Below are 14,893 nucleotides of genomic sequence, written 5' to 3'. Positions count from 1 at the left end.
GTATGACTTCAGTCTTAAAATTTATTAAAACTTGTTTTGTGGCCTAGCATGTGATCTATCCTGAGAATGTTCCATGTGCACTTGAAAAGGATGTGTATTCTGCTGCTTTTGGATGGGATGTTTTATATGTATCTATTAGGTTCATCTAATCTAATGTGTTGTTTAAGGCCTGTGTTTCCTTATTGATTTTCTGTCTGGGTGATTTGTTCATTGATGTAAGTGGAGTGTTAAAGCTCCTGGCTATTATTGTGTTACTGTCAATATCTTTCTTTATATTTGGAATTATGTGCTATATGCATTTAAATGCTCCAGTTTGTGTGCATAAATATTTACAAGTGTTATGTATTCTTGTTCATTATGTAATGTCCTTCTTTGTCCCTTTTTCATTACATAGTCCTTCTTTGTCTCTCGTTACAGACTTTGTTTTTCCATCCCCTCACTTTCAGTGTGTGTGTGTATTTAGATCTGAAGTGAATCTCTTATAGGCAGCATGTGTGTGTGTGTGTGTGTGTGTGTGTGTATCTTGTTTTTGTATCTGTTCAGCCACTGGGTCTTTTGATTGGAACATTTAGTACATTTACATTTAAAGTAATTATTGATAGGTACATACTTATTGCCATTTTGTTAATTGATTGGGGGTTGTCCTTGTAGTTCTTATTTCATCCTTTCTTCTTTTCCTCCCTTCACTTGTGATTTGATGACTATCTTAGTGTTATATTTGTATTCCTTTATCTCTTTTTGTGTATCTATTATAGATTTTTTGGTTTGTGGTTACCATGAGGTTTATATATAGCAACATACACAGGTGAATATTGAAAGTTAAAGATGTCTTAAGTTTGAACACATTCTAACAACCCTGGAGATGAGCAATCTACCCAATAAAGTGTTCGTGGTAATGACCATAAAAATGCTCAATGTACTAGGAAGAAGAATGGATGAACACAGTGAGAATTTTAAGAAGGAGTTAGAAAATATAAAGAAGAACCAAACAAAGCTGAAAAATACAGTAACTGAAATAAAAAATACACTAGAAGGAATCAACATTAGATTGGGTAATACAGAGGAATGGATCAGTAAACTGGAAGACAGAGTAGTGGAAATCACCCAAGTTGAACAAAAAAAAGAAAAAAGAATTAAAAAAAATGAAAACAGTTTAGGAGACCTCTTGGAAAACATCAAGCATGCTAGTATTCACATTATAGGGGTCCCAGAAGGAGAAGAGAGACAGATAGGGGCAGAGAACTTATGTGAAGCAATTGTAGCTAAAAACATACCTAACACGAGAAAGGAAACGGACATCCAGGTCCAGAAAGAACAGAGAGTCCCCAAAAAGATCAACCCAAAGAGATCAACACCAAGATACATTATGATTAAAATGGCAAAAATTAAAGATAAAGAGAATATTAAGAGCATCAAGGGTAAAGCAACTAGTTAAGTATAAGGGAACTCCCATAAGATTGTCCACAGACTTTCAGCAGAAACTTTGCTGGCCAGAAGAGAGTGGCACAATATATTTAACGTGATGAAAGGAAAAACCCTGCAGCCAAGAATACTCTATCCAGCAAGGCTGTCATTCACATTTGAAGGAGAGAGAAGGAGTTTTACAGACAAGCAAAAGCTGAAAGAATTCAGCCCCACTAAACCAGCTTCCCAAGAAATGTTAAACGGACTTCTGTAAGTGAAAAAGAGAAGACCACAACTAGAAATATGGAAATTACAAAAGGAAAAATCATTGGTAAACACAAACATATAATAAAGGTAGTAGATCAGCCAGTTATAAAGCTACTAGGAAGGTTAAAAGACAAAAGTAGTAAAATCATCTATATTCACAGTAAGTAGTTAAGGGATACACAAAACAAAAAGATGTAAAATATGATGTCGAAAATATTAAACATGCAGGGAGGAGTAAAAATGCAGAGATCTTTCTTAATGTAGGCATTTGTTGCTATGAACTTCCGTCTTAGAACTGCTCTTATTACATCCCATAAGTTTTGGTATGTTGTGTCTCTTTTTTCATTTGTTTCACGATCATTTTTTTTTCCTCTCTGATTTCTTCTTTCATCCGTTGGTTGTTCAGGAGAGTCTTGGTATCTTCTTTGGTGAAGTGTCTGTATAAGTCTTTCCTTCTTTTAAAAAATTGTTAAATGAACTTTAATTTTTAGAACAGTTTTAGATTTACATAAAAAATGGGAAATTAGTACAGAGAATTTCTATAATCTCTACACATTGTTTCCTCTGCAACTAATATGTACATTAGTATGGTACATTTGTTACCGTTAATGAATGAATCATTATTATGATTCGCTATTATTAAAGACCATACTTTATTCATATTTCCTTAGTTTTTATCTCTTTGGTTCATTTTAAAGAATTGAGTTGACTTGTTTTATAATTGAGTTTTAAGAGTTCTTTATATATCCTAACTACAAGTCTTTTGTCAGGTACCTGCTTTGTAAATATCTCTTGCCTTTTATTTCTGTAACAGTTTTTTTGAAGAGCAATGTTTAAAATTTTGATGAAGTCCAATCTGTTGTTTTTCTTCTTTTATAATTTATGCTTCTTGTGTCCTATTTAAGAATTCTTTGCTGAACCTAAAGGGTCACTAAGATTTGCTCTTAGGTTTTCTTATAGAAGTTGCATAGCTTGAGCTTTTATGTTTTGGTGAGTTCTTGTGCATGATATAAGGGGTCAGGGTTCATTATTGGAATATGTGCAGCACTATTTGTTGAGAAGATTATCCTTTCACTATTAAATTGCCCTGGTACCTTTGTTGAAAATCGGTTGCCCAGATATGTGTGGATTTGTTGCTGGAATCTCTCTCTTGTTCCATTGATCTGTATGTCTGTCTTCATGTTAATACATTGTCTTATTATACCTTTATAATAAATCCTGGGGCTTCCCTAGTGGTGCAGTGGTTGAGAGTCCGCCTGCCGATGCAGGGGACACGGGTTCGTGCCCCCGACCGGGAAGATGCCACGGAGCGGCTGGGCCTGTGAGCCATGGCCGCTGAGCCTGTGCGTCCGGAGCCTGTGCTCCGCAATGGGAGAGGCCACAACAGTGAGAGGCCCGCATGCCGCAAAAAAAAAAAAAGAAAGAAAAGAAATCCTGAAATCGTGTAATTTCTTTTAATTAGTCTTGACATTAGTGTTGTCCTTTCCATCCCTTCATTTGTAACTCCTTCGTATGTTCTTGTAGGCAACATATAGTTGTTTTTCTATTGTTTTAATCCAATCTGACAATTTGACTTTTTAATTAGGAGGCTTAGACCATTACCTTTAATCTGATTATTAGTAATGGTTGGGTTTTATTCTATTAACTTGCTATTTGTTCTCTTCTATTAACTTGCTATATGTTCATGCTTTCTTCCTGTTTCTTATTTTTCTCCTTTTGAATATTTTTAACAATTTCATTTTATCTCTTTTACTGGATTATTATCTCCACTTCTTTTTATGGACATTTTATCTTTTATCAGATACACCTTTAACTTATCATTGTCTACCTTCAAGCATTTTATGAATAATGTAAGAACCTTTCAGCAGTATACTTCTCTCCTCCCCTTTTTGTTGTTGTCATACATTTTATTTATTATACACAAACTCCACCCTACATTGTTACTTTTTTGCTTTGAGGAGTTAATGAACTTTCTGAATTAAAAAAAAAAACCTTTGTATTACACTACACATAAAATTTACACTAATTTTTGAAAGTTTACAGTTCACTAGTGTTACATACATTCATACTGTTGTGTACCCAAACTCCAGAACTCCTTGTTCATCTTGCAAAAACTGAAAACCTATGTCCATTAAAAACTAATTCCCCATCCCCCTCTCCCTGATCCCTGGCAACCACAATTCTACTTTCTATCTTTATGATTTTGACTACTCTAGGTACCTAATGTTAAGTGGAATCATATACTATTTGTCTTTTTGTGACTGGCTTATTTCACTTAGCATAATGTTCTCAAGGTTCATCCATGTTGTAGCATGTATCAGAATATCATTCCTTTTTAAGGCTGAATATTCCGTTGTATGTGTGTAACAGGTTTTGTTTATCCATTCATTGGATAAAGCAACCTGGGTTGCTTCCACCTTTTGGCTATTGTGAATAATGCTGATATGAACCTGAGTGTATGGGTATCTCTTAAAGACTCTGCTTTCAATGATTTTGGATATTTGCCTAGATGCGGTATTGCTGGATCATATGGTAATTCTATTTTTAACTTGAGGAACCACCATACTGTTTTTCCATAGTGGCTGCACCATTTTACATCCATAGCAACAGTGCACAAGGGTTCCAATTTTTCCATATCCTTGCCAACTTGTTATTTTGTGTTGCTTTTTTTTAATAGTCATCATCCTATGTTTATTAGGTGGTATCTCATTGTGGTTTTGATTTGAATCTCCCTAAATATTAGTAATGTTGACCACCTTTTCATGTGCTTGTTAGCCATTTGTATATCTTTTCTGGAGAATTATCTATTCAAGTCCTTTGCCCATTTATTAATTGATTGTGTTTTAATTATTGATTTGTAGGAGTTATTTCTGTACTCTGGACATCAACTCTTTATCAGGTATATGATATACAAATATTTTCTGTAGGTTTCTTTTTCACTCTGTTGATTGTGTCCTTTGATGTAATCCAATTTATCTATTTTTTTCTTTTGTTTGCCTGTACTTTTGGTTTCATACCCAAGAATCCACAACCAAACCCAGTGTCATGATCATTTCCCCTACATTTTCTTCTAATAGTTTATAGTTTTAGGGTTTACATGTAGGTCTTTGACCAAATTTGAGTTAATTTTTGTATATGATATGAAATAGGTGTACAGCTTCATTGTTATGCATGGAGATATCTAGCTTCCCAGCTCAATTTGTTAGAGGCCATCTTTTCCTAGTGAATGGTCTTGGCATCCTTGTCAAAAATCATTAGACTTTATATGCAAGGGTTTATTTGGGGGCTCTTTATTACATTGGTAAATATTTCTTTATGTCCGTAATTACACTATTTTGATTACCATAGATTTGTAATAAGTTTTGAAATTGGGGAGTGTGAGATCTTCAACTTGTGTTATTCATTAAAATTGTTTGGCTATTTGCGTTCCCTTGAGATTCCATATAAATATTAGCTAGCATGGATCTATCTCTAAAAATGCCATTGGGGTTTTGATAAAGATCATACTGAATCTGTAGATCTCTTTGGGTAGTATTGACATCTTCTAATGTATGACCACAGAATATCCTTCCATTCGTTTGTCTTTAAATACTTTCAGCAGTGTTTTGAAGTTTTCAGTGTAAAAGCATTTCACCTCCTTGGTTACTTTTATTCCTAAGTACTTTATTCTTTTTGATGGTATTATATTTGTAATTGTTTTCTTAATTTTTTTTAGGAATGTTCATTAGTAGTATATAGAAACACAACTGGTTTTGTGTGTGTGTTGATTCTATATCATGCAACTCTGCCAAATTAATTTATTCGGATGGATAAATTGTGGAATCTATAAGGTTTTGTACATACAAGACAATGTCATCTGTGAACAGAGATAATCTTGCTTCTTTTTGATTTGGGTGCCTTTTATTTTTATTCCCTAGCTGCTCTGACCAGAACTTGCAGCAGTACTGTGTTGGATAAAAGTGACAAAAGTGAACATCCTTGTCTTGTCTCTGATCCTAGAGGGAAAGCTTTCAGTCTTGTACCACTGAGTTTGATGTTAGCTGTGGGCTTGTCAATATATGGCTTTTATCATGTTGAAGTAGATAGAATCCTTCTGTTCCTTGTTTTTTAAGTGTTTTTTTATCATGAAAGTGTGTTGAATCTTGCCAAGGGTCCCAATGTGTCTCAGAGATGGTGTTGGACTGCTGGTGGGCGGGGCCAGGGTCTAGCAGTAGGGAGGCACCCAGTGCTGGTGGCTGGGCTGGGTCCTGCCATGGCAAGCTGTGGTGGTCCTGGGCTGGTGTCAGCCCACTGGTGGGTGGAGCTGGGTCCCAGGGTCTCTGGCTGCAAGGCCCTGGGGATCCTGGGGCTAGTGCTTCTGCTCGTGTGTGTGGGACAGGGTCCTGGGCCCTCTGGTGGGCAGGGCTGTGCTGTGTTCCAGGTGGCTATGGGCTCAGGGGGTCTTAAGATAGCCTGCCTGCTGGTGGTGGATGGGGCTTTTTCCCTACCAAGCTAGTTGCCTGGCCTGAGGCTTCCCAGTACTGGTGCTGACAGGCTGGTGGGTGGAGCCATGTCCCATTGCTAGTAAGCTAGAGGAGGACTCTGAAGTGGTGCTTCCCAGCATCAGTGTCCACGTGATAGAATGGGCTCCCACAAATGACTGCTGCCAATGCCTATGTCCCAAGGATGAACTTCAGTTGCCTCTAACCTCTTGGTGATTAGCAGGTGGGTCTGACCCAGGCTCCTTTCAAAAATTACTGCTTCTTTTCTGGGTCCTGCAGCATTTGAGATTTTGTGTACACCCTTTAAGAGTGGAATATCTATTTCCCACAGCCCTCTGGGTCTCCTCTCCACTGGCCTTCAAAGCCAAACATTCTGGGGCTTGTCTTCCCAGTACAAGACCCACAGGCTGGGGAGCCCAATGTGGGGCTTAGACCCATTGCTCCTTAGGGAGAACCTCTGTAATTGTAATTAGCCTCCCGTTTGTGGGTTGCCCATCTGGGGTATGGGTCCTGACAATACTGCACCTCCACTCCTTCTACCTATCTTATTGTGGTTCCTTTTTTATATCCTTGGTTGGAGAAGTTCTTTTCTGTTAGATTCAGGTCTTTCTCATCAATAGTTGTTCTGTACATAGTTGTAATTTTGGTGTGCCCATGGGAGGAGTTGAGCTCAGGGTACTCTGCCATCTTGGCAACCAAATCTAACCCACTGTCAATTATCTTTTAAAGAGAAGTTTTTAACGAAAAACGCTACTAGTATTTACCACGTGTTACTATTTCTGATACTTTTTTTTTAAATGTGTGTGTATGTAGATTCAGATTTCCTTCTGGTATCATTTCCCTTTTTGCATGAAAGACATCCTTTCACATTTTTTCCAAGTACCAGATGTTCCTCTACTTACATAGTTTCTACTTACTTGTCTTAGAGTTCACTGGTCCTTTTTCTCCATTGTCCAAATTGCTGCAGAGCTCATCCAATTAATTTTTACCAAGATTACAAACTCGGTCTTCCTTATCACGGGCAGTGGCTGAATTCTCTGCTCAGCTCTTTAGACCACGACTGTTACCTTTCATGGGTTCCTAGGAGTCTCACCCTGCACGTGTTATTTAGGTGCCAAGGATTTGAGGGAACTGTGTATGCAGATTTTGAGGGATTTCCCACCTGGAAATTTCTACCATCGTGGCAGCCATGCTGTCCAATTCCTTAGCCCAATAAGACTGATACTTTTTGCTTCAGGTCTGTCCCTGTGAACCAATGAACTGAAAAGTGCTCTCAGAAACCAGCTGAATGTGGATCTCAACCAGTATGCTTCCATTTTTTTCAAGGCTCATAACCGTCTCCAGTTTCTGCCTACTACTGATTACTCATCTCTGCCTTCAAATATAAGCTACTTTGGCATTATTGGAATTAGAACTGAGTTGTTATTTTAAAAACGTTTTTTAAAATGCTAGAGGTGTGAGCATCATTAAAAGTTATCAGAGTTACAGTAATTTAGTAATGCAAAAACTAAAAATAGCTTTTATTGCTGATATCATTTTTTCCATTCAAATACTGCAAAGAATAAATGGGATTATTTTTTTCTTTTTGCAGGATATAGCAAATGAAGAACACAAAAAAATTGAAGTGTTAAAATCAGAAAACAAGAAGCTAGAAAGACAAAAAGGAGAATTAATGATAGGGTTCAAGAAACAATTAAAATTAATCGATGTTTTGAAAAGGCAGAAGGTGAGTTTATCCTAAAAAACAAAGTTAAAATAAATCGTAGATGTTATTTGGCTCTTTCTACTAAGATATTTAGTATTTCTACTTTAGATATGTTTATTTTGACATGCTTAGTCACAAAATTTTACCTATACATCAATGCAAGTAAATTAGAAATGTAGAAATAGGACTACTAAATACAATATGGATACTCCCTAACTAAAGAAGATACCATATATAGAAATAACTTAGGGGATCCGTTTGCCTCCTGAAGAGTGAAAACTGATTACAAACCACTTTTGTTCTGTTCACTACACGAGTTACCTAGTGGTAAGAGGATATGAATTCATGGCTTTGCCACTGTCCCTTTTTGCAAAGATTAGGTATTACAATATTATTGAATTGTTCTCTCAACAGGTTGGTACAATACCAGCAGTGAACGCAGGTTTTTAGAGGCTGACCATTTCAAATGTCACACTGTAATTAGAATTACATATTCCTACAACAAAACTTAATTTGATAGCATATTATACACACACTTTTATAAATTTCCTGTTGTTCTGTGGTCTACTCTTAACACTAAATTAGACAATATTTGTTTTTAAACACAGATGCATATTGAAGCTGCCAAGATGTTGTCTTTCACTGAAGAGGAATTTATGAAGGCACTCGAATGGGGAAATAAGTGATCTACCTTTTAACCTATAGTGCCTGGTGGATATACCCTTTATTTAACTTAAGTTGTAATGGTTTGAATTATTTTTACTCTAAGAAATGAAGATACTTGATAAATCAAAATAATTCCAAATTCCCTGTGTAGATCTGGGTATGTAAAATTGATATCTATTACAAAATGGAAATATTTTATAAAATAAAGCAATAGGAATTTAACTTTTGATATCTTTCTTATGACCATCTAGCCCTTTTTCAACTGCACTTATGTTCTAGAGATGTAACTCTAGGTTTTAAATGATGTTTATATGAGAGAAACTGTTTGTGTTCTTACTGACAATTAAGTGCATTCGCTAGTAAAGCACGTTGAAATTCCTCACTCTTTTCCTGTCTACTGTGAGAGGAGAAAAGTAAAGTTTTCCCTGGCCAAATAAGGGAAGTAAAGTTCCAAGACACCAACATAGATAGAAGTGGTATGAAGAGGTTAGTCCCCTGGGTTGTTGGATTTTATATATATATATATTCCTCTATATGGAGTGTGGTGCAGAATTCAGATCTTCAAATTATTAGTACAAAAACAAGTTTGATTAAAAGCAATTAACTTTGCCATTAATTTTGCAGTGAAAAAATACTCAGTAATTTAATTTTTATCAAAAACAAATGTTTTCTTATAAATAATTGTTTATAAATGATGAAATACAGATGTTTTAGAAAATCCAAAGACAAAGAATGGATTCCTACCCTCACCGAACTGTAAAACAGAAGTTACACTGACATCTAGTGGTAACATACAAAAGAATCCAGGTTTACCAAATTTTGATGATATCACTTCTCTTCACAAATTTCACTCCTTTTCTGATATGCTTTTCTAAACTCTTCACCAAGCATATCAATATCATCCTCTTTTTTGAATACTCCCTACAAGAAAAATATTTTGTGGGTTACTGTGAATGCCAGAATAATTCACTAAATGTTCATTAACGCTAACAGATATACAGACATGAGGTTTGTAAAGTTATTTCCAAGATAACAAGATCTAATATATTTATGAAAAAAATTTTTCTGAAATTATTACTTGATATATACAAAATATTCTTAGCCTGACCTGATTTCCTGATTTACCAGATCCTGTGTTAGAACTTGTCATAGGAATCTGGGCTCTTCTGCTTTATTACTACAAGTACTACTGCTTTGATGGGCTGAATAGGAATTAATTTAATCCATACTATACCCTCTACCCTTGTTTTGAAACAGCCCTATAGTATGTATGATATGAGGGAGGTCAGGGTGAAGAGGTTGAGCTTTGCCAGATTCATGCATGGGATTGGCTCTTGCCTCAGTTCTGTGTCTAATGAGCAAACATTCAGACCCAGGTTGGGAAGCCTGATGTGGGGCTCAGAACCTTCACTCCAGTGGGTGGGTGGACTTCTGTGGTGTAAGTGTTCTCCAGTTTGTGAGTCACCCACCCAGCAGTTATGGGATTTGATTTTATTGTGATTGTGCCCCTCCTACCATCTCATTGTGGCTTCTCCTTTGTCTTTGGATGTGGGGTATCTTTTTTGGTGCGTTCCAGTGTCTTCCTGTTGATGATTGTTCAGCAGTTGTGATTCTGGTGCTCTCACAAGAGGGAGCGAGTGCACGTCCTTCTACTCCACCATCTTCAGTTTCCCTCTGAAATCTTAATACCATGTTTTTTTCCCCACTATTAGAGGTTATATGTTAAATGTCACTTACTTTAGGGAGATATCCTAGTAATTTTGTAGCATGTTCTTTGAGAAGTTTTAGTCTTTCTTCTTCAATAATTTCATTAATACATCCTTGCCTTCTTTGCTGCAACTGCCATTCCTCCAGTTCACGTTGCTGGAAATATAAATAAAATTTATTTTATTGTCAGAAAACACATTAAACTAAGAATGTGTCCGATAAATTTGTCTAATTTACTCTTGCAGTAAATCAGATAAAACTGATAAGTACTAGATAATAATATATCTTTTACCTTATTTTATATATATATATGTATATATTACAGTCACTATTTCTTTAAAGTTACAAGAAAAATCCCAGCTATGACTGGGATTTTAGGGAGGCAAGTACATATTTTCAGGACAAGTATCTTCATTACCAAGGAAAAAAGATTCAAAGAAATTATTTCCTAATTAATTCAACAAATATTTATTGCGTGCTTACCATACTCCAGGTACTGAAAGCAGCTTACAGTGTAAGATGAAAAAAAAGGTAGATAAAACAGAATAGGGATATCTAAAAGGTAAGTACTGCCATATAAAGTTTTGTAAAGCCTGTATGAAGCAAAAGAGTAAGAGCAAGAGTTCCAACAGGCAAGAGTTCTGATAGAGGGCCTTTCCTGGTGGCGCAGTGGTTAAGAATCCGCCTGCCAATGAAGGGGGCATGGGTTTGAGCTCTGGTCTGGAAAGATCCCACATGCCGTGGAGCAACTAAGCCCCTGCGCCACAACTACTGAGCCTGCACCCTAGAGCCCATGAGCCGCAACTACTGAAGCCTGCGTGCCTAGAGCCCTGCTCTGCAACAAGAGGAGCCACCGCAGTGAGAAGCCAGCACACCACAACGAAGAATAGCCCCCGCGTGCCACAACAAAGACCCAACACAGCCAAAAATAAACAAACAAACGTCTGATAGACAACCACACCAAACTTCTGTGCCATATAAATATGGAAGAGCTGACTAGCTTTAACACGTTTTAGGGCTTAAAAGAACTCTTATGGAAATATATCCAAATAGTCCTATTGGATAGTGAAGGATACTAAAGGCAGACCACTGAAAAAACATTGATGAATTTCTGCCAAGAATTACTTTAAAGTAGTATTAATGCTAAACTTTTGTTTGAAATAACTAAAGTCATGTAAACCAGAAAGCAGGATATCTGTCTTTTTTGCTACAGTGAGAGGCAAGCTTCAATATAATCTCTTTAAAGTTATTGAATGAAAATACAGAGGAATGCTAGGACACAGCCATATCCAATGCCAGTTAAACCTGGAATTGCTTCTCCTGTGAATATTTTGTCTACTATCATGTCAGATTCATTTGTATTACAGAATTAGAAGTATCACTGACAGCTAATTGAGAAAAGACTTACACTTTCACCCATGTTGCTACTGAATCAAAGGGTTGAGTTGCTCTTAATTATTTTATCTCTAAGATGAAACAGGGTAATAGAATCTACCATAGAATCACTATACCTGATTTTTTTTTTAGACTACATTTCTAACACTCCTTTAGGGTCAAATGTGGTCACAACAGGACTAGGATTTTGCCAATGGAATATAAGCAAAAGTGTCAGGTGGCAGTTTCCAGGAATCAATCTTATATCCTTTGTCCCTTCTGCACTTCTTCCATCTGCTGCTTGAAACATGGATATGAAGGTTGAAGATCTAATTTAAACCATGAAGATGATGGCTATAGCCTACAGAAGCCATAACGAAAAGCTAGAAGGAGCCTGGGTTCCTGAAGACTATGAATAAAGTCTCAATTTCTAGACTTTCATGTGAGGGAATAGTAAACTATCTACTAAGCCACTGTTAATTTGAGACTACTTGTAGCCAAGCACGATCCTAACTGATCTATTCCTTATAATAGGGAGGTGCAAGAAGTTCTATAATGTTATGAGAAAAATTCACTCATTAGATTTTTGTCCAGTGATGTACATGGGCTCTAATTTGGGTGTAATACAGGATCTCCCTTTTTAGGATGTGGTAGACCACATTAACCGTTCATCCTAAAAAACATTTTTATAGTTAATTAGGGTAAATATTTTAGAAAGGTATGAAACCAATTTGTTCATGAGGACAAAAAAAAAAACAGAGCCTTATATGATTGTGTAATAGAATGGATTCATGATTCTATGATCATGAAAATTCATCCTTGCCCTTGGACCAGAATAGAAATGCGACCCAATCTCACTGATATTGAAATTAAGCCCACAGCTTCATATTGGGAACGTTTACAATTTTAAAAAAATTAAGATATAAATTTTTTGTAAAAGTATTTATGCTTTAGGTAATATTTTCAGATTTCTTCCATTTATAGCTGTCTTGCTAACTTTTCCAATAGCTTTCAGATTAGCTCTGTAAGCCATGAGATAGTAGGACAGTCACAGTCACTGGTTCTACCTCTTTCTATACAAGGAGTATTCAAAGTTTTCTGGTCAATTTCAAAAGGCTTTTAATTTTCAGTCTCCTTGATCACTTTGCTCTGACCAGGCAAAATGCTAGGTGCTTTAAAGGTAATTATCTCCCTTAAAGGTTACAGTAGATAATGGTTGGTTTATATCAAAGCTACAGAATTGAAGTTTTATCCAGTAGGAATCCACTTAAGTTAAGCAGGAGGAGGACATAATGAGATTTTTTTTATACCTTGCTAACTGGTAGCAGACGCCACAAGGAGACCAATTATAAGTCAATTTCAGTAGTCCACAGAATGATACTGAATGTCTAAATTAAGTTATGAAGAAGAGAAACTGAATTTAAGAGGTGAAATCAATAGGACTGTTGAGGTGGAATCAATAGGATTTGGTGGCTGACTAAAAATTATTACGTAAGAAATAGGAAGAGTCCAGGAATGATTCCTAGGTGATAGCATATTCACTCAGTCACTGAAGCCTGTCTTTAACCAAGATTCAGGCTACAGAAATTGGAGGTTTGTCTGTTACATTCACTTTTGGAAACCTAAATTCTAAGGCACCCACAAGATTTCCAACTGTGTCCTTTAGGCATCTGGAAATATGACAAAAGAACTACGGCGTAAGGGGACTTTCCTGGTGGTCCAGTGGTTAAGAATCCGCCTTCCAATGCAGGGGACATGGGTTCGATCCCTGGTCAGGGAACTAAGATCCCACATGCTGCGGGGCAACTAAGCCCATGGGCCACAACTAGAGAGAAGCCTGCACTCCACAACTAGAGAGAAGCCCAGGCGCCGCAACAAAGAGCCTGCACGCCACAACAAAAGATCCCACGTGCCGCAACTAAGACCTGACGCAGCCAAAATAAATAAATATATTTTTTAAAAAGAGTTGATTAAGTATAGAGGAAAGCCAAAAATTGAACCCCAAGTCTCTCAACACGTCATTGCAGCAGTCAAAAGAGCTGATCTCTCTTGGTTTTCTATGACTGCCAGATTCTTTTATCTTTCTGACCATTTCTTGGTCTTGGCAATTTTTTCTACTACTTCCACCTCCTAACTAGAATGTTCTCCAAGTCTCAGTCACTGGCCCTCTGATTATTTCTCATTATAATATATTATTTGGAAGAATCACCTTAGTTTGAAACTCTCTGTGCTACTTAATGACAGAAATGCTTGTCTAAGAATACTTGACCTAAGTTTTCTTCTGTTCAACTGCCTTCAGGATTTTTCAACTTGCGTTTCTATTTCAAACTCAGTATGACTAAAAATGAAGTCATTATATCTTTTTGCTTCAATTCAAAACAACAGCACTTGTATTCCTTGAGTTTCTCATGTTTGAAACTTTGAGAGTTATTTTGACTCCTTCCTCCATTCTACCTTATATGGTCCAAAATAATCATACAAGTCTCATCTATTCTTCCTTTAAAAATATTTAAACTCTACCCTTTCTCTCTCCTTCCACTGCTCTGTTAACCTATTCCAGGTCATCTCTTCACTCTTAAATTACTACTTTCTCCTCTTGTTAAACACCATATTATGATAACCAGTTTCTACTGTATCATGTCCAAACTCCTCTGCCTACTATTCAGGTTTCTCCATTTGATAATTCCATATGCTGCCAACTTCGAATAGCCTTCCTCTGTCTTCTTTTATTCATTTTGTATGTATTTCCAGATAAGTCCACATAGTTCTGTCGTAAAGGTATTGCACACTAGTAAATCCCACACTACCACATTCTACAAATGTTTACATTGTACATTTAAGAAATATATTCTTAATATAGTGCTATATATAGTTGAGTCTTGGGTATCTAGACCTTATTTTCTTTTGCTAGATTAGAAGCTACCAGAATGAGCTTTTATTTGTTTTGATTCCCTCACCAACACTCAGCAGAATGCCTAGCAGATCAGTATCTGTTGATTATAAGAATATCTTGAGATTTCTTTTTGTCTACCCATGCAGGAAAGATCAGCATTATGATATTAATTTAATAATCCCAGCTCTGCCACTTACTTGCTGTGAAACCTTGGGCAATACATATAATCTCTATGCCTCAGTTTCCACATCTTTAAAATGGGGGTAGTAATAGTACCTAATTCACAGGGTTGAAAGTTAAAAGTTATTACTTTGCTTGTAATGAGTATAGAATAGTGAATGACATATGAAAATGCTCAGTAAATGTTAGTTATTATTACTACCACTTCTATTACTA

General features: G+C 36.4%; 2 protein-coding genes across 4 annotated transcripts in view; one reads left to right on the top strand and one right to left on the bottom strand.

Annotated features, from left to right (window-relative positions):
- The window catches only part of TEX9 (testis expressed 9), a 216,290-nt gene extending 205,927 nt beyond the window's left edge, over window positions 1-10,363 (top strand). For both annotated transcript variants that reach the window (XM_060294225.1, XM_030878773.2), the window contains 2 exons: window positions 7,744-7,878; window positions 8,466-10,363. In XM_060294225.1, the coding sequence (XP_060150208.1) occupies window positions 7,744-7,878; window positions 8,466-8,543 (213 nt within the window). In that variant the 3' untranslated portion in view covers window positions 8,544-10,363. The remainder of the gene's footprint in view (window positions 1-7,743; window positions 7,879-8,465) is intronic.
- MNS1 (meiosis specific nuclear structural 1) overlaps window positions 7,682-14,893 on the bottom strand; it is an 85,182-nt gene continuing 77,970 nt past the window's right edge. The window contains exons 10-11 of one of the 2 annotated variants that reach the window (XM_030878766.3): window positions 10,261-10,386; window positions 7,682-9,444 (exon numbers count right to left, since the gene is read on the bottom strand). In XM_030878766.3, coding sequence (XP_030734626.1) covers window positions 9,352-9,444; window positions 10,261-10,386 — 219 coding nt within the window. In that variant the 3' untranslated portion in view covers window positions 7,682-9,351. The remainder of the gene's footprint in view (window positions 9,445-10,260; window positions 10,387-14,893) is intronic. The other variant, XM_030878764.3, reaches the window with a different exon arrangement.

The sequence above is a fragment of the Globicephala melas genome, chromosome 2 (assembly GCF_963455315.2).
Source record: "Globicephala melas chromosome 2, mGloMel1.2, whole genome shotgun sequence".
Taxonomy (NCBI): Eukaryota; Metazoa; Chordata; class Mammalia; order Artiodactyla; family Delphinidae; genus Globicephala; species Globicephala melas.
The sequence above is the reverse complement of the archived record's forward strand: the minus strand, read 5'-3'. Positions and strand labels throughout refer to the sequence as shown.